We start from the raw sequence: 26,992 nt of genomic DNA on the forward strand, positions 1-26,992 counted from the left end.
AGTCCATCACTTATATTAAAATTTTTTAATCTTAGGTTTGGGGTGCATGGGTGGTGGTTAAGCATCTGACTCTTGATTTCAGTTCAGGTCTTGATCTCACAGTTCATGAGTTCAAGTGCCACATCAGGCTCTGTGCTGCAGTATGGAGTCAGCTTGGGATTCTCTCTCTCTCCCCCCCTCTCTGTCCCTCCCCCAAACTCGCTTGCTCTCTCTCAATAAATACACTGAAAAAAATTTAATCTAAGGTTTCAACTTTATAAACGTAGCTCAGATCCCCACCAGGTTGTTGGGGAGGATAGAAGCAATGGGAACGCTCATGCTGGGCAGGTGAGAATCTAAGTTTGGCAAATAATCTGGCAATATCAAGAAGCCTCTTTGAAGTCTTCTTGATAAACACAATGATTCTAAGCAGCTGGCTTAACCCAAAGACTACTAAGTGCAGTAAGTAAAACAAGAGGCTGCTAATGATGATAGCATGGAAGTAAAGCAGTTCCACCTTAGATATGTGCCCTAGAGAAATGTCTGCACATTTACAAGGATACTTACTGAAGGAATTTTATTCCCAAAAAGTTAGAAAGCACTGAAATAGCCCCTACCAAGGAAATGGGTAAATGGTGATCATTCATATAATGCAATACCATACAGCAATTAAAATGAATAAAGTAAGCTATGCTTGCCAACATAGATAATCCTAAAAGCACATTACAAATGCACAGTATCATATAGCATTTATATGACGTTCAAGAGCATAAAAAGCAAGAGTGTATATTATTGATGGATATGTTCAGATGTAGTAAAGGTTTAAACACATACATGAGAAAGATAAAGGAAAAAAGAGAGTGGTTACCTCTAAGGAGAGAGCAAGAATCGTTATCAAGAAGGAATATATTGAGGACTTCAGTTGCATCTAAAAGATATATTTGGATTTGATAAATGTGGAGAGTCAGTAAATGAGTTTTTTTTGTTGTCTATGCTTGAAATACATAGTAACAAACAGTGTTTCCTTACACTATTCCTGTAGGAATAGCTCTTCAGTGTTGGAACTTCATGCAGGAGATACTGTGGAGATTGCCTTGGAGCTCTACTGAGATTACCTTTAGTAGATAACTCTTTCTGTCCATTCTCTTCTGCATTTATTGCACCCTGCTCTTTAAACAGGGACCAGTTTGAGGCTTGAATTCTACAAGATCAGAAATACCAGACTATTTGGCTTCCTTTCTTAAACCAGTTGTTTTCAAATTTTAAATGGAATAATTCAGACATGAACTTGCTGACTCATAGGATAAAGTTTTTTGTCATTGACTTTCTTTAGAAAGTTCTATTTCATTCATAAATACTTTGTTCTTGGTTTAAAAAATGTCTTTCTATTGGGTTGCTATAGTTATTATATTTATAGTATTTATATTGATCATATAGCTTCTTAAATAACAAGGCCTCTTTTATCTTCATAGAGAATCTGGTATTTATATAAATGAGATGAGAGATAATAAGCCCCATTCTATTAAGTGGCAAAATTCTAAAAAGCCATTTTTGAAAGCTCTCTTACCCTTTCCCTTTTTTCCCTGGGCTTGCTTAATAACACATAGTTTAATCTTTCTTAATGACCCACTTGTCCGTGTTTGCATTGATTATTGTGGAGTCTAATGCAGCACTCAGCAGCTAATGAGGATAATACAGTAGTGTTTGCCTCTCATTCAGCTGGTCTCAAACCAAGACTTTGACAGCTTCAGTGTGCAGCTATCAGTGTTCTCATGGTAGTGTACCTGCTTCTTAGCAGCCTCTTGTTTTACTTACTGCACTTAGTAGTCTTTGGGTTAAGCCAGCTGCTTAGAATCATTGTGTAAAATAAAGGTAAGTAAAGTAAAACATGAATAGCTCATTTACAGCTGTATGTTTGAACCTCAGTGAAATCTATTTTTGCTGTTTTTAAAACAATAGTTTTTTTACTGTTTCAGACATTTGGTTGCAAATGAGAGAGACAAAGACTGGGAGATGCAAAGTGAAGTCTGTGCATTTTCAGTAACTGTACTTCTGGTGCCTGTACAATTTGAAATACTGTTTTCTAGCAAGTTTTTTAAAAATTCAGATTTTTTTTTTTAAGGGTAAATCTACCCTTTGGGGGAGACAAGACTGATCTAATTTATTTCAAGACTGGCACATCTATTTGAAAGATTTTAATAAAGCCAAACCTCACTAGGGAGAATAAGCTATTTTTCTCAACACCTCTTAGAAAAAAAGTTTTTTAAATGTGTGCAATAAAAATATAATGAAAAATGGTTACCAGAGCTTCTGTTTGGCTTGGGAACCCCATGAAGATTTCTATACATCTCATAAAATGTTCATTATGAAAAATTTTTAAGGCATGGAAAAAAGCATTCCTTTATATACCCACCACCAAGCTTAAGAAATTTAGTCAGTTCAGGAGAATCCATCTGTATATTCCTCCTTGATTATATTCAGTCCTATATACCTTTAAACTTACAACATTTTTCTATTTTTATTTTTAATGAATCCAACTATTAAACATAAGACTTTGGGTAAACTTTAAGTAAATAGATGTTTTATATTATAAATTCTTTTTTTATTTCTAGGAGAGAGAGACACCGTGAGCAAGGGAGGGTCAGAGAGAGAGGGAGTCACAGACTGAAACAGGCTCCAGGCTCTGAGCTGGCAGTCAGCACAGAGCCCGACGCGGGGCTCGAACCCACGAACCGCGAGATCATGACCTAAGTGAAAGTCGGACGCTTAACCGACGAAGCCACCCAGGCGCCCCTATAAATTCTTATTATAATGAAATTATACACCCCACATCCCCAAAGACCATAAACACTTGATGTGTGTCATGTGTATTAGAAATTATTAAGTGGTAATTTGGGGCGCCTGGGTGGCTCAGTCGATTAAGCATCTGACTTTGGCTCAGGTCATGATCTTGCAGTCCATGGGTTCAAGCCCCGCATTGGGCTCTGTGCTGACAGCTCAGAGCCTGGAGCCTGTTTCAGATTCTGTGTCTCCCTCTTTATCTGCCCCTCCCCAGCTCATGCTCTCTCTCTCCTAAAAAATAAATAAAGGTTAAAAAAAAATTATTAAGTGGTAATTTTTAATGTATCGTTTCTTTAACATTTAGTTTCTATGCCTTTGCATATGTCAACATGGACTATCATGAAGAATATTGTTGCTAAGAATGGGTTTGCAGGATTATTTACAGGTAAAAATACTTGCTTTACCAAATCTTTGAATAAAATTATTACTTTTGCAGTCTGTCCTTTTCCTAAAGTAGCAAGAAATTATTGAAAGTATTCCACACTTATGACTTCTCCCTAAACGTCTTTGCTTTAAGTTAAAAAAATTATGAACAGATTTAATAAAAAATTTCTATATAAAGTAAACTGGAGTTAAAGTGAGGAGCTTGGGAGTAATTTGCCTTGTTCTTTGATACCAGTCGATAGCACAGTATTTATCACTTCATTTGATCATTATCAGAATGAAATCAAATTTTTTTAACATAAGGTAAAATTTGTTCTGATTTTTTTTCTATTCTCTTTTCAGGCCTCACTCCCCGTTTAATTAAAATTGCTCCTGCTTGTGCCATTATGATCAGTACCTATGAATCTGGGAAGGCTTTTTTCCAGAAGCAAAATTCTCAAAGACAGCAGTACTAGTGATGCCGTTTCAACTTGAAATAACAACCAAAGCCAAATAATAAGTTGGAGACTCTTAGGCAAGAACTTTAACCATTATCTTAAAATGTTTTATTATTTTTCTATTTTATAATTTATGAGTAGTAATTTCTACTTTGCCTCTAGATCAAAATCCTAATTTAAAAATAAATTGTTACTCTGATTTTTGAGATATTGAAAAAGATCTTCCAGAAATCACAGCCATTAAATGTTCTTGTAAAGAAAAGAAAAATGATTCCTTAGCACTGAAAGCAGTTATCTGAGAGTTAGATAACTGAGAACATATCAGATGTATCAGAGCATTTTGAATTATGTGCTGAATGATGTAGAGAGAGAGTCTAGAAGAAAAATGCCTAAGTCTTTTATAGACACCTCAATCATGCACATAGATATTTAAGTATTTCAGAAAAATATATAATAGATGGCAGTCTTTAAATAACATTATTTGCATTTACCAGATAATACCTATTAGATACTTTCTTTAATTCAAATACATTAGTGTTTTTTTGTTGGGTTTTTTGTGTTTTTTTTTTTTCTTCCTGCTGCTGTTTTAAGACTTCACCAGTGTTAGGATTTCTTCAGAGGTATGGCTGTTTTCTCTTTATGAATCAAAACATAACTGTTTATATGATATAGATGATATTTTTGATGATTAAAGACTATTTACTGTTTCTGCCCCGTAGGAGTCATCTTTACTGATGGTATTAAATGCTTGGCACAGTGACTCTCGGCTGTGCAGTAGAAAAGCACAATACATTTAGATTAGTAAAAGTTGTATCAGCCAAGGAAGGGCTTCTGGTTTCAGCCATCTTGTAATTCAGGTATCACTGTTTGTGGAATTCTCTAGGTCACTTGTATTGGCTGCTTCTAACACAGTTGAGATTATTAATATAGTATAAGACACAGAATATTTCCAAAATGTCCCTTGATTTTACATATCTTCATGTTAGTATGCTAGGTCAAGAGACTAAAGAGGAAGCAGTTTCCCTGAAGAAAGAGCTTTCTGTCACTGTAGGCTAGGGCCTCAGTAATGTTGCCCATGACTGCAGGAATGAAACAAGGAAGGGTGACGAGGGCAGGACAGAAATGATGTCCTTTTTTGGTTTTTGTTTGATTTTCTCAGGATCTATATCCTATAAGAAAATACACTTTATTATAGTCTATGTGTAGGCTAGGAAAATGTGAAGTATTTTTTTCCCTAAAATACAGTAATATGTTCAGTGACAGACCTCTAGTGTAGGTAGAGGAACTAATGTATTTTGTATTATAGAAAAAAGTTTATATATTTCATCAGAATATGTAAGGTGTGTATGTAGTCTTTTGTGTTTGTTTTATCCTGTACTGATTTACCTTAAAATTGCAACATACATATCTATAAAATCATAAATATTTATGACTTTAACAGTCATTAAAATATTTTGATTTTTTAAAAGTATCGCTGTGCTTCATGCTAAATATTTTCATATAAAATTATTTTAATACTATATATAAGAAAGTTTTATCTTAAACACTGATGTCTAACAGTATTAACTTTAAATTTACCTTGGTTCTGTTATGCTTCTTTTTGGTAACTGATTAGTAGCAAACAGAAAAATTTTAATATGTAACTTATAAGAGGCAGTCCTATATTTCAACTTTGTTTTTTTTAATGTTTATTTATGAGACAGAGACAGAGCTTGAGGCAGGGAGGAGCAGAGAGAGAGGGAGACACAGAATCTGAAGCTGATCCAGGCTCTGAGCTGTCAGCACAGAGCCCGATGTGGGAATCATAAGATCATGACCTGACCCTAAGGATGCTTAACCAACTGAGACACACAGGCATCCCTGATATTTCAACTTAATAGTAATACCAAAAAGGATATTTCCACTTCCACCACCCCCAGGACTGTATGACTGCATGTATGGAAAATTCTTATCATTTATGATTAAAATAAATAAATCTAACTCCCTAGCTTTTTTTTTTTTTAATGTTTATTTTTGAGAGAGAGAGTGCACGTGAGGGGGGGAGAGGCAGAGAGAGAGGGAGACACAGAATCAGAAGCAGGCTCCAGGCTCTGAGCTAGCTGTCAGCACAGAGCCCGATGTGGGGCTCGAACCCACGAACCGTGAGATCATGACCTGAGCTGAAGTCGGATGCTTAACCGACTGAGCCACCCAGGCGCCCCTCTCTAGAAGCTTTTCTAATACATATTACATGCAGTGTATGTGGATGAAAAGAAGAGTAAAAGAAGTTTTCTCCATAATTACATGGTAGAGGTAGAGAAACATTCATGTTTTATTTAAATAAAAAAATTTTTTAAAAATAGTAGCAACTAAAAAGTGCTTGGCTGGAAATTATATTTGTAATCTTTCTGATTTGCTTTCTGAAAGCAAATAGTTTCCTTCTATTTAAGTTTTCTAAAATATACATTTACTTTCTTATGTGTATAAATTTTTTTAATAAGAAATTCAAGTATTGCATGCTACCTTCCATATAATACGCATTTGACTTTGTAACAATTAGATATGAAGCTAAAATAATTTTTTTATTTTATTTCTAGGAAAACTACTCACTATACCTATTTAACCAGATATGACTTCTTTAAATTCTTCCCTCCCTCTTTCTGGAGCATGAGTTCCAGGGAGGTGGAAAAGTTTAGTCTATTAGTTTTGGACTTTTTTCCAAAATGAACTTTTTAAATAAATTTTAATCATTCAACATTGACTCCGATCTTCTGCGTGGTAGGCAGTTTAAACAGCACTTGAGATAAGATACTTCAGGGGCGCCTGGGTGGCTCAGTCGGTTAGGCGTCCGACTTCAGCTCAGGTCATGATCTCACGGTTCATAAGTTCGAGCCCCGCGTTGGGCTCTTTGCTGACACCTAGCCTGGAGCCTGTCTTCAGACTCTGTATCTCCCTTTCTCTCTGATTCTCCCTGCTCATACTGTCTATCTCAAAAATAAATAAAACATTTAAAAATATTTAAAAATAAAAGATACTTCAGATGCTGTCACTGGCTACAAGGAGACAGCAGAGCTGTTTGGCAGAAGTCTGCAAAGAAAGTCATGGAAAACCTAAGGACTCAGCTTGGGAGCAGAGAGGCAGTGTCAGGAAATACTTCTAAGATTAGGACAGGTGATCCAGTTAAACATACCTGGAAGTGGTAGGCTCCATTCAGACAGTGGAATTTAGTTCCAGATAAGGAAAAACAAGAAGGCATCGGGAAACCAAAGCAGCATTTTTGGCACAGCTGTAGTAATTACAGAGTTGAGTTTGTTTTCCAAGACCAGCATTTTTGTTTTTGTTTTTTTTCCACTGAGAAGAAAATAGGTTAGCATAGTTTAGCTCAACACAGCACAGACAGCACCAGAATGTGTCACATATGTAGTAAGGCTGTCTTATGTAGTGAAACTTTGGTTTTATTTGGGTTTTAGAGAAATAATGGGGACTTGTAATAAGAACTAGTTTGGAGTAAAATATACTTTTAAAAGAAACCATAATGTCATTGATATAATTTTATCTCCCCACAACAGTTAAAAAGAAGAGAATCTAAAGCCAAGTAGGGGCTGCTTTGTTTACAGTGATTAAAAGATATTGAAAGATATTTAAGAGACCTGATGTTCATAGTGATGTGACATTTCAGAAGTAATCCAGTCTATTTATCAAAACTGGAGATTTCACTTACGAATAAGAACTTTTACAGAAAATTTCCTTAAGGTGTAAATTTGAGACACATTTTTAACCACTTGAAAACTACTATGTAAATCTAATAAAGATGACCTAAATAAAAGCTTAGTTTATATAATTCCTTTAATGCTGACATCATCCTAATGCTATCATAGGTTCTGAGAAGATGGTGATGTTTCCATTTTATAGGCGAGAAAACATATAAATAGGGCTGTTACATAATTATATTAGCAACCACCTAAATCACTATTGTATTGTACCCCTTCAATAGATATTGTGTATTCTAAAGCATATCATGTTATTTTCTTTAAATAAAAGATATGTGAGTTAAAGATTTCTTCAAAACTTTTGTCATATTAGTATTTTAGGTGTTGAATAATATGCATTTACCATATTTGCTAAAATAAAAAGCCCAGCGTACAACTTGAATCAAGTAACTTCAAGGAAAAAACATAACCACTAATGCATGGTACAAAACGTTTAATATACATGCAACAAGTATAGTACATCAAGGCAACAAAATACACATGGAAAAATTAGCATATAATTCAGCATTCTATTCTGGGTAGGGTATGTAAACAATAAACACTACCACCTAAAATTAAAGATTGAGACATACACGGTTTCCTCATGCAAACATTATACATATATAACAAGTGTGAAATAAAATGTACAGAAACCTGAAGTCACATCAGCAGATGGATTTTATACCAGGAGCCCCAAGAAAGGAGGAAAAGTAATGATCCTCAGATGTCATGTTTAAATCTGCATTTAGCAGCACAGGTTACTGTTATGCATTAGACAAATCTGGAAAATTATCAATTATGGAATCTTGAATTTCCTTTCTGTATTATAAAAATGTAAGAAAAAAATTTAACAATGATTTTTTTTTTAATTACTGAGGAATAATAAATGTTGGTTCAGAGTGGCCCATGAATGATAAAGCATTTTACACACTCTGATTGCTTTTTAGGAAAGCAGCAACAGTGCTTAAGCCAGTTTAAAATTTTTCAAGTTCCCCAACTTAGCCATTTCTTACTCTTTCTTCCCAGTGTTTCCACTGTCCTCATTTTTATCTTCCTTCTAGCCCCAGGCTCGTCAAAAATCGCTTTGGATACCTCACTCATAATAAGGTACACAGAACTAAGAGTAGGTTAAAGATACCATTTTTCAAGAATATTTGCATTTTTACAAGTACTAAAGCCTTAAGCTAAAGGAATAAAGCTCTGAATATGTTCTGGTACATCTAGGATAACTTATTTTAACAGCTTCCAGGCCGCCTTTGTCCCTGAAATAACATTGCTTAAACTGTCTTACATATAAGACTAGCCTTATTATTTATCTTAAATTCCAAATTATGAGAATAAAGTTCTCAATATTGCAAAGAACTACCACACTCCTACACATTTCGAATGCAGAGAATGATGTAATAAGTTCAGCACTCTTCTTGCCTCCTCTGAATAAAAGAAATTTGTTGTAGGAGGAACATTCTTCTTGTATGTCCAAGCTACTAAGTTTGAATGTAATGTTTAATTAATAAACAAAAATAGCATATGAAGTCCCCATTAAGTATTGTGTCCTCTTCGTGTAAACAATATAGAAAACTTCTTTGGCACAACTAATAATGTTTTCCTCATATTACTTACTATAGAAAATATACTTCATACATTTTTTTTCTTTCACCATGGTGGGATTTTTATGGATGAAATATATAGTTGCAAAAAGTTTACAGCACGTAACTTTTTTTAAAAAAAAAAACTACCTTTAGAAGAAGTGTAGGGATTTTTAATGTTAACATTGCATGATTCATTGTTGCACACAAGGGAGAACAAAACAGCCCTGTATGTCAGATTATTTATATGGTGATTACTAATCCTTACTTAAAGGATCTCAAATCCTTAAATGAACTTGGGAGTCTTTCCTAATACTTTTCAACAAGTATTTGTACATTTTTAAATGTTTCCAACTATTGACGAATATGTGATATTTTTAAATAGCCTTTTAAGAAAATCTTGGGGAAAACACAGATAAGAAATTTACTCATGTTACCGAAATGGTGTACTTTCCATATGACCCTAATAAATTAAATGATGGCCTAAAGGCACATTCCTACAAAAATTGTAAAATGTTAATGGAATGTTGATACCAAAACTGAATAAAGCCACCGTGAAACCAGTTGAGAATTTCCTCCTAATATTAAAAACAAGGCATTTAAACATCAGAACGTAGGAAGAAATTAATGAAAAATTAATGTTAATTAACAAGTAATTTTAGAAAATCATTGAATAAAAGAGTAAAAGAAAAAACTTATGTGTTTCTGGAATAAAACCTTGAACTCAACCTGGCAATTATGATACATTAAATATATGAAATCACCTGAATAATAAATATACATCACAGTTTACAATGGGTTATTAATTTAAAGGACATTTGAACTTTTTTTTAAGCCTATTCATTTTTAAACTTCCTCAGTGACAAATATAAGAATCTTAAAATGAAAATGGCAGAATCACTTTTTTTTTTCACTCAGAAGGGCACATGGAGTAGACTGCATTCTCTAAAAGAAGCAATAGAATTCCAGACATGTGCCAGAACAATATAAAATTCCAAAGGTTTTCCCAGCAGTCAAACTTATGTAAATAAAACATTTGCAACATAAAAACTTCTGGCTTTTACATAAAATTTTTCAGGATGGAGTCAGGCCTGGACTTGTCATCTCTGTTGTGGGACTTGCAAGGTAGTCATTAGATTTGAGACTTGTTAGTGATTTGTAACTCGCCACTGATGTTAGAGACCCACAGAGACCGAGTAATGAGGGAGTATCTTCTTTACCTGAAAGTTAAGATAAAATAACAAATATTTAATTGCCATTGAAGAATGGTACCAAAAGATCTTATAAAGCTAAAACTGACATACTTTACAAAATATTGCAAACATATCTATATATTTCCATAGTTTCAGTGTCACCCTTAAAAAAACATTACCAGAGAATTATTTGTGCTCCTCATAAAAGTTCTAGATATGGAAGTGAGATACCTTGTTTTAAGATGAAAATCAGAAGTTCACCTTTTTTCCAGAATATGTTCATGTTCAGTCAGTAAAGGATAATAAACTAAAGTAACAGATCAGTGCACAGGCCACAGAAATATAGGGAAATCCACATGCAGGTAAAGTACTGCCATAGACGCAAAACTGGTTCAGTTCACTAAGAGGGCTCAATTACGAGAGCCTTAACTCACTTAGTGAATAAACATTTATTTAGCATCTACTTTGCATCGGGAACTTGAGTATGTGCTAGACTTCAGTAGGAATATGAAGGAAGATGGCAGATGTGTGCACAGCTGGGAAATACGAGTTCTTCCCAAAGTGGAGTTTCAAGTACCAGCTAGAAGTAGAGTCTCAAGTACCCTTGAGACTGAAAGGGTAAGCTTTGAAAATTAGGTTTCCTAAGTAGATAAAAAGCTTAAGTTTTACTTACACAGGTATACAAGTATAAACTGAACCAGACAGCAGGTGTTTCTGAGTACTATATATTGTTTCAAACGGCGCCTGTGAAGTGTTCCCATAATACTCTATACTCTAACCCACCTAGTTGAACTATGATATGATACGTAGGGCTGTGTACACAGTACTATGTAATCTTATATATATGATCATTGTGGGGCTCTTTTTCTAAACTGTACACTGAGAAAGGACATGGAATTTGTTGTTTGTTATTATATCCTCAGTGTCTAGCTGAGAGGAGATGGTCATTAAATGATTATATAATTAATGAATCATGACTCTGTAGGACCTACCTATACTGGGACCCAAGAATGTTCCTACTCCCTTTTAGCTGTACGGCCTTAGGGAAGGATCTTCTCAGAGCCTATTTGCTTTGTAAAATGAGAACAGATACTAAAGATGACTAGCTGCGTTAACTTCATAGTTTTGCTGACAAGTAAAATACAGGAAAATATAAAAGCATTAGAAAAAGATATGGAAGAATAATTGTTAAATTAAAATTTAAAATGTTCATGGTGCTAATTCAGGATCAAAAGATTTAGGTGTTTCAAGGACCCTTCTCAGGATCAAAAGATTTAGGTGTTCAAGGACCCTTCTCAGGTTTAAGCTTAGAGACCTCTCTTGGGCCAGAATCAACATTCTGGAGTTTTTGTTAAATGCTTTTGGAACTCAACTGCTTTGGATAGCCTTTCCAAATTTCTACTTTACCTGTACAGCTCAGTGGCATTAATTTTATCTACAGTACTGTGTAACCATAACCACTATTTCCAAAATACTCATCACATCACTCCAAACAGAAATTCTCTACCCATTTAAGCAATAACTATCCATTCTTCCCTTACCCCCAGTGTCTGGAAACTCTATTTTCTGTCAGTGAATTTGCCTACCATATATCATTCTTGTAAGTAAAATCATACAATATGTGCCCTTTTGTGTCTGGCTTTATTTCACTTACCATGTTGCCTAAGGTTCATCCATGTTGTAGTATGTATCAGAACCCCATTCCTTTTTAATGGCTGAATAATATCCCTTTGTATGTATACACTACTTTTTGCTTACCCATTCATCTGTACAGACACTTGGGTTGTGTCTATTTTCTGAGTATTGTAAACAGTGCTGGTGCAAACACTGGCATACGAGTATCTGTTTGAGTCCTGTATGCAATTCTGTGCAAGTATATACTTAGCTAACATTTTTTTTAATACAAAGACAATCATACAGTAATGCAAAAGATTAAACAATCTATATGTCTAACATAGTTACACAAGGGGGTACTATACACCTGCAAAAGAAAATCAGAAAGATCTCTATGTACTGCTAGGTAGTGATTTCACTGTCAAGTGAAAAAAGCAAACTGCAGAATAGCATATAGCATGTAGCCTTTTATCTAGAGGAGGAGGATGTAAATTATTTGAACTTCTATTTTAAAAATCAGTATATAATTCAAAAATAAAAATGGTTAACTATGAAAAGCAGAAGTGAAAAGAACTGAAATGAACTTTAAGCACAGTAATTGGACTCTAGCATATATTCTCAAGATAAAATAATTAGAAATCTTACCTTCTAGTAAGATACTGTTATTTTGAAATTAATATATAGTAGGATAAAGCAAACAATTATGTTCATGTAAATTAGGAACCAATATATTCACCATAACATGTCAAAATATAAAATCAAGTGCACAGAAATCCTCAATTTTAAATTTAAATTGTAAAATATATTTAAAGTATAATTTTCTTTAAAAGGAAAACTTCCTAACTCTTCCATGGGCTAGAAACAATTACTATTCCAGTAGCAACAGGCACCCCTAATGCTAAATTATGACCTCTAACATTTCCCAGTATAAGGAGATAGGTTTTTTAAAATGTTTATTTCTTTTTGAGAGAGACAGAGAAAGAGTGTGAGCAGGGAAGGGTCAGAGAGAGAGGGAGATATAGAATCTGAAGCAGGCTCCAGGCTCTGAGCTGTCAGCACAGAGCCCGACCTGGGGCTCGAACTCACAGACTGCGAGATTAAGACCTGAGCTAAAGTCACACACTTAACTGACTGAGCCACATAGGAGCTCCTAAGGAAGTAGGTCTTCCTGAAGAAATAGCTGATCCTGGGTGTGGGCATGAAATGTACGAAAAGTAACCCAAAACATCTTTTTTACCACAAAGTGAGGAAGCTATGACAGACTAGGGGAGTGTCAAAAGGACACAGGAGCCATCTTTAAAGGTTTCTGTTCAAAAAGGACAGCAGCTCCTGATGATATGCACTGACAAACATGCATCATTTATGTTGTACTGCAAATATATTTAACCAGAATGTGATAATAATGAACATCAGACAAATCTAAATTGTGGGACGTTTAAGAAAACTGGCTTGGGCTCTTCAATATACAAACGTGCATGACAGAAAAAGCCAAGTTGGTGGATAACACCAAAGAGACTGAAAAGTAAATAATATGTGATCCTTGACTAGGGTCTGGACATAACAAAAAAAGGCTTTTAAAGGATATTACTGGACAAGTTAAGACCTAAGAATATTAACAAACTATCAGGTAATATTGTATTGATGTTAAATTTTAAATTGCCTAAGGGTCATAATGGTGTGGCTTTTTAAAAAGACATCCTTATCCCTAGGAGATATATGCTGACATACTTACAGATGAAGTTTATGATACCTACAATTTACTTTGAAATGGCTGAGCACAACAGAAAAGGCAGATGTACAAGTAAATGAAGGGAGCACGTTCCCCACAAAAACAAGAGCAACATAATGCAAGTGTGGCAAAATGGTAACATTGGTGAATCATTCTGTTCTTTCAACTTTTCTGTAGGTTTGAAATTATAAAAACAAAAAGTTGGAGTAGGGGAAGAAGACAAAGGTACACGAAGTCCTCAGTTGTGCCCCAACGAAAACAAATCATACGGCAGAGCTGAGTGGGGCATATCCAGAAGAGCATGATGGGGGGAAGGGGAATCTACCCAGGAAAACCAGCCTTCGAAGACATACCGCCAGCCTCTGAAAATACTGTGGAACATGCAGGGCAGTCTGGTACCCCAAGAAAGCCAAGAGAGACTTCAACGTAAGCCTTCACTTAAAAATAAAAGGGAAAAAAATTTCACAAGATTCCAAAATGATTAGGTTGTGATTAAGCATGCAACTATAAAAGGAAATAAAAAATAAAAAGGAAACGAGCAAAAAAGGGCACCCGGATGGCTCAGTTAAGCATCCGATTCTAATTTCGGGTCAGGTCGTGATCACTGGGTTTCTGAGTTCAAGCTCTCCCTAATGAAAATGCAGAGCCTGCTTCGGATTCTCTCACTGCCCCTCCCCCATTTATGTTTTCTCTCTCTCTCTCTCTCTCTAATAAACTTAAAAAAAAAGGAAATAAGCAGAAGGAAGGAAGTGTTAAGATAAAGAATTATAGGTGATTATTCCAAAATATTCTTGAATATTGTGATGTCAACAGTATATACTTGCATACACATAAACACATGTAAAATTACTACATGAATTAAATATGTTAAGATCCTTGTTGATATTTTAACAATTTTCTGATATGGAAGGAAATAACTAGTCAAGGTTCAACAAAACTTTCTAGCTCAGATAAATGGAAGGAAAAGTGATAGTTCCTAGCAGAAACAAGTTAGCAAAAGAAGCAGCAAATAGACTTTCATTTTATAGCAAGAAAGATCCATTTTGTTTTAAACTTATTGATAAAGAGTCTTGGACTCACAAGTCTTCAGATGGTACTACTACAAATGTTACTAAGTTAGAAGTCATTCAGCTCAATGCCAGATATTGTGATAAAAGTAACAAGAACCACTTCTTGCCTGTAGGGAGCTTAATGCAAGGTAGAAACAGACACATAGAAAATAATAATAAAATGCCAAAAGTACAGTGAGAATAAGTAAAGGTGATATCACCAACTCTATAAGGAAGTCTGAGGGAGGGGCCAATGGGGAAATGAAGAGGCAGTAAACTGTATCCTAATTTTTAAGGAATGCCTACACAGATGCCTTAGCCATGATCATAAACCCATAAACAGGGAAAATGTTACATTAACCTGTGTAAGGAACAGGACACCTTTTTGTAATCAAAGGTCAAGAAAAGGGGTGGTCATCATTTTGTGCAATAAAATTTCAAGCAACTGGAACCAATGTGTACTAGTTGGAGCTGGCAAAGAGGGCGTAGTGACACAGCTGTTTTGCATGCACATGTATGAATGGTGGTCACAGGTCTCCTAACAATCTCATACTGACTTGTATGTATATATTGCCTAAAATGCCTCCAAAAAATTACAGTTTACTTTTAAAATTAATAGTTATTTGTTCATATAAGAGCATCAAAACAGTAGGATGTAAATTTCCTATTACTGAAGCAAATCTTCATTACAAGAATTACTACAATTCACGCTTTCATGTAAAACACCACCAAGCGCTTGGGACAAACTCTGCAAGTAGATGAAGCCTGGTGACCTACATAGAGGGATTGCTTATCACATGCCAGGTGTATAAATGAAGGCAGGAGAAATTCTATGGACTAGATAAAAGAAATTTTAAAGCACAAGCAATTGGTGTGACTGATTCATACACCATGAAGGATTTGTTAAGATGTCAAACGTCAATTTGCCATGGAATTCTTGTGGCCTTTGAAAGGAAGCTGTTTAACTTCTAGAAGTGTTTGATTTAATTGAGGAAGAAAGAGAAACTCTAAGGTGAATAGGGAATTGTGCACATAAAAATGTGCAGGATACTGAGTAACTTGAGAGAAAATCCCTGTATCAGTGGAGGATTGGTTTAGGAAATGGTTCACTATTGACACAGAAAATGCTACTTTAAGCAAAGACAGCCACCGACAGTTTTCATTAAATGATTCAGAAGAGATTGATTCTGAATACAAAGAAGTTCTTTACAACTGACTTCACTTTTATTTTCTTTTTTACAGATACAGAGGAGGTACAATATTTTTTTAAAAATCTATGCTTAAAGTCTAATACAAGAAGCAATGAACACTCTGAAAATAAAATTCAGAAAATAATTCCATTTACAACAGAATCTAAAAAAGTAAAATACTTAGGAATAAATTCAAAGAAAGAAATGAAAGAGTTGTACACTGACAACTGCAAACTACTGTTGAAAAAATTCAAGGTTGAAATAAGTGGGGAAACATCCCATTTTTCCATGGATTAGAAGATAATAATACTCATCAAAATTCTAATTCCCTTTTTTCCCCAGAAATAACAATTTGATTCTAAAATTCATATGGAAATTCAGTGGAGTCCAAATAGCCAAAACAATCTTGAAAAAGAACAAATCCTGATTTCAAAACTTACTATAAATATAAAGCAAGACAGTGTGGTATTGTAGTATGGATAATGTAGCACTGGTACAGGCATACAGACCAACAGAACAGAACTGGGAATCCAGAAATAAGCCCATACATATATGGGTAATGCATTTCAACAAGAGTCCTAAGACCATTCAATTGGGGAAAGAATAGTCTTTTCAACAAATGGTCCAGGGGCAAATGAATATCCATATGCAAAAGAATCAAGTTGGACAATTAGTTTATACCATATACAAAAACTTAAATCAAAGGCCCAAATGTAAGCTGTAAAACTATAAAACTTAAAAAGAAACATAGGAGTAAATCTAAATGACCTTGGATTAGGCAATGGTTTCTTAGATGTGACAACAAAACCACAAGCAACCCAAAGAAAAACTAGTTAAATGGGACTTTGTCAAAATTAAAAATTTTGTGAGTCAAAGAACACTAGCAAGAAAGTAGAGAAACATCCCTCAGAATGGAAAAAAAAAATGCAAATCCTACATCTGACAAGGGTCTACTATTCAAAATATACAAAATATACTATTGCAATTCAAAAAAAAGCAATGCAATTTTTAAATGGTCAGAAGAGTTGAATAGACATTTATCTGAAGATGATATACAAATGGCCAATAAGCACATGAAAAGATGCCCAATGTTATTACTCATTAGAGCAATGCAAATCAAAACCATGAAATTCCAATTAACACCCACTAAGTTGGTATAAGTATAAAGACCATCAACAACAAACCTTAGTGAGGGTGTAGAGAAAATGAAATTCACATACATTGCTGGGGGGATTATAAAATGATGTAACTGCTGTGAGAAGTTTAGCAGTTCCTCAAATGGTTAAACATGCTCTAGGCAATTCCATTCCTAGTTCTATACCCAAGAGAAGTAAAAATCTATGTTCACACAAAAACTTGTATGTGAATGTTCATAGAGGGATTATTCATAACTGTCCAAAAGTGGAAACTATCCAGATGTCCAAATGATGAGTGGATAAACAAACTATGGTATAACCATACAATAAAATATTACTTGTACGCAGAAGGGAATGAACCACTGAGACTTGGTACAATGTGGACAATCTGTGAAAACATTAAGTCAGAGAACTTACACAAGAAAGGCTACATATTGTATGATTTTATTATATGAAGTGTCCAGAATAGACAAATCCAAAGAGACAGAAAGTACAGTAGTAGTTACTCAGAAACTGGGGGAGGGAGGATCTGGGACCAACTACTAACAGGTGCAGGGCTTCTTCACTGGGTGATAGCAGTGCTCTGGGATTAGTGGTGATGCTTGCACAACGCTGTGAATATACTAAACACCACTGAACACTACGCTTTACAATGGCAAATTTTATGTTATGTGAATTACAATACTTTTTAAAAGTCTAAAGGATATTTTAAAATAAAGGTTAAAAATGCTAAGAAATATGTAAACAATATGTTATGATTTAATTGCTGGCTCTTTTCTTTGGGGGGCTATATAAAATAATGGTGTATTTTAAAACCCAAGTAATCTTAGATTTGCTGAAATATGCGGTGCCTGGGTGGCTCAGTTGGTTGAGCATCTGACTTCAGCTCAGGTCATGAGCTTATGGTTCATGAGTTGAAGCCACATACTGGGCTCACTGCTGTCAGCTCAGAGCCTGCTTTGTACCCTTCTATCCCTCTCACTGCTTGCTCCTCCCTCCCTCCCTCTCTCTCTCAACAATAAACATAAAAAGATTTGCTGAAATATGGGTAGCTAACAAGTAGTTACTAGCATAGTAACTGTCACATATGAAGGGCTTAATAAATAATTGAAAAAAAATAACTTCTCACCCTTTTCCTTCAACAATGATGGTGCCATTTTAACTTCTGAGATCTTCTATTATATAACAATCAGTAGCATGTGGAACGGCTTTTTGTTTTATACTGTTTTACTGTATTATTCACTAAAATATGCCCTTGAGAAACTATGGGGACATGTAAACACATAAAAGGTTTTTCTATGTAAAGGAATAAAAGGCTTGAACCAAATTTTAGAATACGAGCATAAATTTCTATTTTTTTCAAGTCATAAGTAACAAATCTCTATTTCTTAAGATTCTTCATAGTTTTTTTTAGAGTGGCAAGATGGTGGAGAAATAGAGAGTTCCGTACTTCCCGCCTGCATCTCTCAAACAAAGAAGGGCTGAAGGCAAAGGATTCTGAACCGCAAGAGTCTGGGAGGAAAAGAAACAGAGTCCACTAAGAAGACAGCCTCATAGGTGTGTGATTGTGAACTGGGGGAGATAAAAATGGGCTGGGACAAGGAGGCACGGAAGGGAGGGAGCCCCTTCTGCAGAGAGACAAAGGGAAGAGAAGGAGTGGCTGGGGAAGTGTAGACCTGTACCTGAGATGAGAAAAACCTCTGTCTGGGACGGAGAGGGATCCTATCATACCATATCTAACAGCAGGGTTTTTGGAGAGAGATCCCATCTCTAACTGCGGAGCTTTCTCTGGGCTGGGTGCCCTGGTCCCAGAAATTCCCTCCAGAATAGACAATACGCAGGGGACGCAGTCGGCATTAGGAGGAACTGGTCCCCTGCTGGGTCCCCTGTTGGACCCTCTGCTAGGAAGTGCCCCGGATTGCAGGATTACATTTTGGACAGTATCATTAATGTACAGGGAGTAAGAGTCTGAAACGCGGCTGGGTGTGGGACACAGAACACAGCCCACCTTGGCCGCACCCACGGCACAGTGAGATTGGACCCAAGGAGTGATTTGGAACATCTGATTCAAGAAGGGACTGGGGGTTGCCATTTTTCTCCCCACACCCACCATGGCAGGGCCTCAGGGAGTGGCCCTAGGGACCCACAGTAGAGGTGAGACCCGCCTACACCAAACCATGTCCATCTGCTCTGGGTAACTGCTGTTAACGAGGCCTATAGATGCTGCAGAAACAGCCCCTCCCCTAAGACCAGCACTGATGCATTGCTGTGATTAACTCTATATCAATTCTTGCTATTGAGATATATTCTCCCTTATCTCATTATCTCTCCCCTCCTCTGGAGTGGTAATTCTGGTTATAGGTTTGCTTAAACAGGCATATTTAATCCATTCTCTTGATGCATGTTCTACATCTCCTTTGTTACCTTCCTTTCTCTCTCTCTCTGAAATAATCAGACTATATAGTTTCTCAGGGTAAAATTATCTTCATATTTTTTCTCCTCACCTCCTTCCTTATTCTCCTTTTTCTATCTCTGAATTAAGCCTGTTAGTCTCTCTACCTGGTTGGTCAGTGTTCAATTTCTCTGTCTCCCCACCCCTGCCATTTCTCTCTTTGTATATGCTCTTTCATTAGCACTGCCTCCACCCTGCTCTTTATTTGTAGCTGGGATTTCTGGTTTTATGCTTTTAGATGGTCCTTTGTCTTTTGTTGTTTTTGTTGTAGGAGTGGGTTTTTTTTTTCGGTTTGCTTATTTGATTTGTTTGTGCATTTGTGTGCTTTTGTTCCCCGTTTATCTGCCTGTTTTCTTTCCAGGGCTCCCTCAAGAAACAAACCAAAGTACACATGGTGGACAGTACATGTGTCCATTTCACTACAAGTAGGGAAATAAAATAACCAAAGTCACAATAAGAGAAACCAAGGGACACCATTAAAAAAACACTTCCTAAATGGACAGGCCCTGGACAGTCTATAAGCCTCCTTTAATACAGCAGTACTTGCAGGTGCAGAATGCATAGCAAACTTTTAAAACTTACAAGAAACAGAAAGCTAGCCAAAATGACAAAACAGAAGAACTCTCCTCAAAAGAAATTCCAGGAAGAAGTGACAGCTAAAGAATTGGTCAAAACAGATATAAGCAACATAACTAACCGAGAATATAGAACAAGAGTCATAAAATTAATTGCTGGGCTTGAAAAAGGCAAAGATAGCAGAGACGCTACTGCTGCAAAGATCATGGATCTTAAAAATAGTTATGATGAATTAAAAAATGCTATAAATGAGGTTCATAATAAATGGAGGTGGCCACTGCACGGACTGAAAAGGCAGAGAGTAGAATAGGTGAATTAGAAGATGCAATTTAAGAAAAAGAGGAAGCAGAGAAAAAGAGAGATAAATTGATCCAGAACCACGAAAGGGGAATTCAAGAACTGAGCAATACAATCAAACAGAACAGTATCTGTAACATAAGAATTTCATAAGAGGAAAAGAGAGAGAAAGGGGCTGTAAGGGTACTTGAACAAATTATAGCTGAGAACTTCCCCAATCTGGAGAAGGAAACAGATACTGAAATCCAAGAGGCAAAGAGAACTCCCCTCAGAGGCAACTTGAATCAATCTTCTGCACGACATATTATAGTGAAAATGGCGAAATATAAGGATAAAGAGAGAATTCTGAAAGCAGCTAGGGATAAAAGGGCCCTAACATACAAAGGGAGACACATTAGGATAGTAGCAGACCTATCTACTGAAACTTGGCAGGCCAGAAGGAATGGCAGTAAATCTTCAGTGTGATGAACAGATAAATATGCAGCCAGAATCCTTTATCCAGAAAGCCTATCATTCAGAATAGAAGGAGAGATAAAGGTTTCCCAAATAAAAATTGAAGGAATTCATCACCACTAAACCAGCCCTACAAAAAATCCTAAGGGTGCCTCTATGAGGGAAATGTTGCAAGGAACACTAAGTACCAGAGACACCACTATAAACGTGAATCCTACAGAGAACACAATGACTCTAAACCCATATTTTTCAGTAATAACACTGAATGTAAATGGACTAAATGCCCCAATCAAAAGACATAGGGTATCAGAATGGGAAGAAAACAAAAAAACAAAAAAAAACAAAAAAACAAGGTTGATCTATTTGCTGTCTACAAGAGACTCATTTTGGACCTGAGGACACCTTCAGATTGAAAGTGAGGGGATGGAGAAATATATATCATGCTTACTAGAAGTCAAAAGAAAGCTGGAGTAGCCATACTTATATCGGACAAACTGTACTTTAAAGTTAAGGCAGTAACAAGAGATGAAGAAGGGCATTAAATAACAATTACAGGGTCTATCCATCAGGAAGAGCTGACAATTATAAATGTCTACACACCGAATTCAGAAGCACCCAAATACATAAAACAATCACAAACATAAGCAATCTTATTGATAAGAATGTGCTAATTGCAGGGGATGTTAATACTCCACTTACAGCAATGGATAGACCAACTAGACAGAAAATCACTAAAGAGACAATGGAACCGAACAAAACATTGGACCAGATGGACTTGACAGATAGATATATTTAGAACTCTACATCCTGAGGCTATGGAATTCACTTTCTTCTCGACTGCATATGGTACATTCTCCAAGATAGATCACATACTGGGTCATAAAGAAGCACTCAATAAATATAAAAGAATTGAGATCATACCATGCACACTTTCAGATTACAATGCTATGAAACTTGAAATCAAACACAAGAAAAAGTCTGGAAAACCTCCAAAAACATGGAATTAAAGAACACCCTACTAAAAGACACATGGACCAACCAGGCAATTAGAGAAGAAATTTAAAAATATATGGAAACAAATGAAAATGAAAATAGGAACAATCCAGACTCTTTGGGATGCAGAAAGGCAGTCCTAAGAGGAAAATACATTGCAATCCAGGCCTATTTGAAGAAACTAGAAAAAGTGCAAATACAAAACCTAACAGCACACCCTAAAGGAGCTGAAAGCAGAGCAGCAAGAACACCCCAAACCCAGCAGAAGAAGAGAAATAATACAGAGAGGGCAGAAATACACAATATAGAATCAGGAAGAAAAAAAAACAAAACAAGAAAAACCCCCAGTTGAACAGATCAATGAAACCAAGAATTGGTTTTTAGAAAAAATAAAATGGATAAACCTCTAGCCAGGCTTCTCAAAAAGAAAAGATAGAGCACCCAAACAGACAAAATCACGAATGAAAATGGATTTATTACAACCAATACCTCAGAAACAAGCAATTATCAGGGAATACTATGAAAAATTATATGCCAACAAACTGGATAACATAGAAGAAATGGACACATTTCTAAATGCACACACACTTCCAAAATTCAAACAGAAAGAGATAGAAAATCTGAACAGACTCATAACTAGTGAAGAAATTGAATCAGTTATCAAAAATCTCCCAACAAATAAGAGCCCCTGGGCCAGATTGCTTCCCTGGGGAATTCTACCAGACATTTAAACCAGAGTTAATACCCATTCTTCTCAAGCTGTTCCAAAAAATAGGAAGGAAAACTTCTGGACTCATTCTACAAAACCAGCATCATTTTGATTCCCAAACCAGAGACCCAGCAAGAAAAGAGAACTACAGGCCAATATCCCTGATGAATACGGATGCAAAAAAAACTCAAGATACTAGCAAATCGAATTCAACAGCATATGAGAAGAATTATCCACCATGATCAAGTGGGATTCATTCCTGGGTTACAAGGCTGGTTCAATATTCGCAAATCAATCAATGTGATACATCACATTAACATAAGAAAAGAAAAACCATACGATCCTGTCGATAGATGCAGAAAAAGCATTTGACATAATACAGCATCTTTCTTAATAAAAAACCCTCAAGAAAGTCAGGACAGAAGGAACTTACTTAAATCATAAAAACCATCTATGAAAAGCCCATAGCTAATATCATCCTGACTGACTGAGAGCTTTCCCCTGAGATCAGGAACACGACAGGGATGACCACTCTCACCACTGTTGTTTAACATAGTGCTGGAAGTCCTAGCATCAGCCATCAGACAACACAAGGAAATAAAAGGCATCAGATTTGCAAAGATGAAGTCAAACTTTCACTTTTTGCAGATGACATGATACTCTACATGGAAAACCCGACAGACTCCACCAGAAGCCTACTAAACTGATCCAGGAATTCAGCGAAGTCGCAGGGTACAAAATCAACATACAGAAATCGGCTGCATTTTCATACACCAATAATGAAGCAACAGAAAGAGAAATCAAGAAACTGATGCCATTCACAACTGCACAAAAAATCCATAAAGTACCTAGGAATAAACCTAACCAAAGATGTAAAAGATTTGTATGATAAGAACTGTAGAAAACTTATGAAGGAAATTGAAGAAGACACAAAGAAATGGAAAAACATTCCATGCTCATGGGTCAGAGGAATAAATATTCTTAAAATGTCAATACTACCCAAAACAATCTACACATTCAACGCAATTCCCATCAAAATTGCACCAGCATTCTTTTCAAAGCTAGAACAGACAATCCTCCAATTTGTATGGAACCACAAAAGATCATGAATAGTCAAAGTAATATTGAACAAGAAAACCAAAACATGACAATCCCAGACTTTAGCCTCTACTATAAAGCTGTAATCATTAAGACAGTATGTTATTGGCACAAAAAAGACACAAAGACCAATGGAATAGAATAGAGAACCCAGAATTGGAACTACAAACGTATGTCCAACTAATCTTTGACAGAGCAGGAAAGAGTATCCAATGGAAAAAAAGACCGCCTCTTTAACAGATGGTGCTGGGAGAACTGGACAGCAACATGAAGAAGAATGTAAAAGTTTCTTACACCATACACAACAAAAATAAACTCAAAACGCATGAAGGACCTGAATGTGAGATAGGAAACCATCAAAACCCTAGAGGAGAAAGCAGGAAACAACCTCCTTGACCTCCACCACAGCAATTTCTTACCCGACACATCCCTAAAGACAAGGGAATCAAGAGCAAAAATGAACTACTGGGACCTCATCAAGATAAAAAAGCTTCTGCATAGCAAAGGAAACAATCAAACTAATAGCCAACCAATGGAATGGGAAAAGATAGTTGCAAATGACATATCAGATAAAGGGCTAGTATCCAAAATCTATAAGGAACTCACCAAACTCCACACCTGAAAAAACAAATAATCCAGTGAAGACATGGACAGAAGACATGAACAGACACTTCTCCAAAGAGGACATCCGGATGGCCAACAGACACATGAAACGATGCTCAGTGTCACTCACCATCAGGGAAATACAGATCAAAACCACATTGAGATACCACCTCACGCTGGTCAGAATGGCTAAAATGAACAAATCAGGAGACTCTCGATGCTGGCGAGGATGTGGAGAAACGGGCACTCTCCTATACTGTTGGTGGGAATGTAAACTGGTGCAGCCCCTCTGGAAAACAGTGTGGAGGTTCCTCAAAAAATCAACAATAGAACTCCCCTGTGACCTAGCAATAGCACTGCTAGGAATTTACCCAAGGGATACAGGAGTGCTGATGCCCAGGGGCACATGTACACCAATATTCATAGTAGCCCTTTCAACAACAGCCATGGAAAGAACCTAAATGTCCATCAACTGATAAATGGATGAAGAAGATGTGGTTTACGATACAATGGACTACTACATGGGAATGAGAAAGAATGAAATCTAGCCATCTGTATCAACGTGGATGGAACTCAAGGGAGTTATGCTAAGTGAAATAAGTCAGGCAGAGAAGGAAAGATATCATGTTTTCACTCATGTGGAACAGGAGAAACTTAACAGAGGACCATGGGGGAGGGGAAGGGGAAAAATAGTTAAGGAGAGGTAGGGAGGCAAACCATAAGAGACTCTTGAATACTGAGAACAAACTGAGGGTTGAGGGGGTTGGGTGAAAGGGAAAGGGGGTGAAAGGCATGCAGGAGGGCACTTGTTGGGATGAGCCCTGGGTGTTATATGGAAACTAACTTGACAATAAAGTATAAAAAATATTCTTCATATGGAGTTTATAAAATTATTTGTAACTAAAATGCATAAAATATATAAACTAACAATGATTTATAGTTCTACCACCAAAATTAACTACTTTTAAGTCCTGATGTATTTGGCTTCTACTGTTTGTTTTCAGATGGAAAAAACCATCTGTTAGTAAATGTGAAATATATTTATTATAAAATTCAATCAACACAGTAAAGCACACAAATTTTAAATAAATTACCATCCAGCTTACATTCTGACAAAAATTATAAAATTCAGATCATATACTTCTCATAGAAAGTTTTCATTTTATTTTTATCTGAAATTCAATATAAGAAAAGGTCAGTAAAAGAAATGCTGAACTTCGAATAAAAATTTGTTTCAAGATATAATTTTTAAAAGATTACTCTATAATTAGAGAGCATACAAAACATTTATAGTTTTGCCCACCAAATCTTGAATGTTAACTGCACGCATCAATTTTAGAATCATCTATCGAACTCTCAAAACTCAAGAGGAAAAAAAAACCCAAAGAGTAATCCAATTAAAGAACAGGTAGAATAAATTAAGAGGTAGTTCACTGGAATATACAGATAGCAAACAAGCACACGGAAAGATATTGAACATCATCTGCCATCAGGGAAATGCAAATTAAGACTACAATGAGATATGACTGCATACCAACAACAATGGCTAAAATAAAAAACAGTGGCACCACCCTATGCTGGCATGGAAGGAGAGACACTAAATCACTCATCCAATGCTGGTGGGAATACAAAAGGGTGCACTGAAAAAGTCTGGTAGTTTCTTTTGAAGTTAGATATGCAACTACCATACAGCCCAGCAACTGTATTTCTAGGTATATTCCAGAGAGATGAAGGGCTAGGTTCACACAAAAACCTGCAAATAAATATTCATAGCAGCTTAGCCCATTCAGGCTGCTGTAACAGAAATGTCATAAACTGAGTGGCAGCTGAAACAAAAGAAATTTATTTCTGTTTTTAGGTTCTCATAATTTTGGAGGCTAGGAAATCCAAGATCAAGTTACCTTCAGATTCCGTGTCTAGTGATGGCCTATTTCCAGTTCACAAACCAGCCGGCTTCTCACTGTGTCCCAACATGACTGAAGAGCGAGGGAGCTCTCTGAGGTCTCTTTAAGAATGCTAATCCCATTCATGATGGCCCACCCTCATGATCTAATCACCTCCCAAAGCCCACATCCTAATATCATCACACCAGAAATTCCTAATATCACACCAGAAATTATGAGTCTGGGGGACACAAACATTCAGATTATAGTAGCAGCTTTACTGCCCCCAAATGCAAAAAAAAAAAAAAAACGCTCAAATGTCCTTCAATGAGTGGTTTTTAAGCAAAGGTGATTAATACAACCATACCATAGAATATATTTTAGCAATAAAAAGGAATAAATCATTGATACATTTAACAAGTTAGATAGATCTCATGGGAGCTATGCTAAGTGAAAGTAAAAATACCAATCCCAACAGTCTATATACTGTCTGATTTATAGGGTACCCTTCATAATTTCATGACAAAATTATAGTAATGGAGAACAGACTGGTGTTTGCCATCGGTTAGGGAAGGGGCAGAGATGGGGCAAGGCTGGAATGATTACTAAAGAGCAGTAAAAGAGACCCTGGTAATGCTACAACTGTTCTGTATGTTGACTGTAGCGAGGTATACACACAACTGCACATGTGATAAAACTGCACAGAACTAAAACACACTGATGAATACATGTAAATCTGAGTGAACTCACTGGATCGTATTATCAGTTTCTTGGATGTGATGTTGTACTATAGTTTTGTAAGATGCTACCACTGAGGCAAATTAGGTGAAGGGTACACAGATCTCAGTACATTTGAATCCACAATCACCTCAAAATAAAAAGTTAAATTAAAAAAAAGATAGCTAGAGAAATTCCTTAAAATGTGATAAGCATTTAGGGAATAGTGCAAAATGTGAAGGAATACTAACTGAGCAGAATAATCTTATGCACATATGTATTTGTACTGCTTAAGTATTTCTTCAGGGTAAATTCCTAGATGTATCAATACTGGATTAGAAAATA

At 36.0% G+C, this 26,992-nt stretch overlaps 2 protein-coding genes across 4 annotated transcripts in view; one reads left to right on the forward strand and one right to left on the reverse strand.

Annotated features, from left to right (window-relative positions):
• Positions 1–14,043, forward strand: part of SLC25A40 (solute carrier family 25 member 40) — a 62,090-nt gene extending 48,047 nt beyond the window's left edge. The window contains exons 11-13 of one of the 3 annotated variants that reach the window (XR_005526499.1): positions 3,125–3,205; positions 3,547–3,718; positions 13,669–14,043. Coding sequence is in view for 2 of the 3 variants with exons in the window: in XM_039222455.1 (XP_039078386.1) it covers positions 3,125–3,205; positions 3,547–3,659 (194 nt within the window). In the remaining variant the exon portion in view is untranslated. Of the gene's footprint in view, positions 1–3,124; positions 3,206–3,546; positions 5,113–13,668 lie in introns of those variants that run through there. The other 2 variants (XM_039222455.1, XM_039222456.1) reach the window with 2 other exon arrangements.
• Positions 7,809–26,992, reverse strand: part of LOC120224232 (RUN domain-containing protein 3B) — a gene marked incomplete at its 5' end in the record, with an annotated part of 55,856 nt that continues 36,672 nt past the window's right edge. Inside the window, one exon of the mRNA XM_039222458.1 lies at positions 7,809–10,175. Within this exon, the coding sequence (XP_039078389.1) occupies positions 10,030–10,175 (146 nt within the window). The remainder of the gene's footprint in view (positions 10,176–26,992) is intronic.

Source organism: Hyaena hyaena, unplaced genomic scaffold (genome assembly GCF_003009895.1).
Source record: "Hyaena hyaena isolate Hyena2069 unplaced genomic scaffold, ASM300989v1 scaffold_1133, whole genome shotgun sequence".
Taxonomy (NCBI): domain Eukaryota; kingdom Metazoa; phylum Chordata; class Mammalia; order Carnivora; family Hyaenidae; genus Hyaena; species Hyaena hyaena.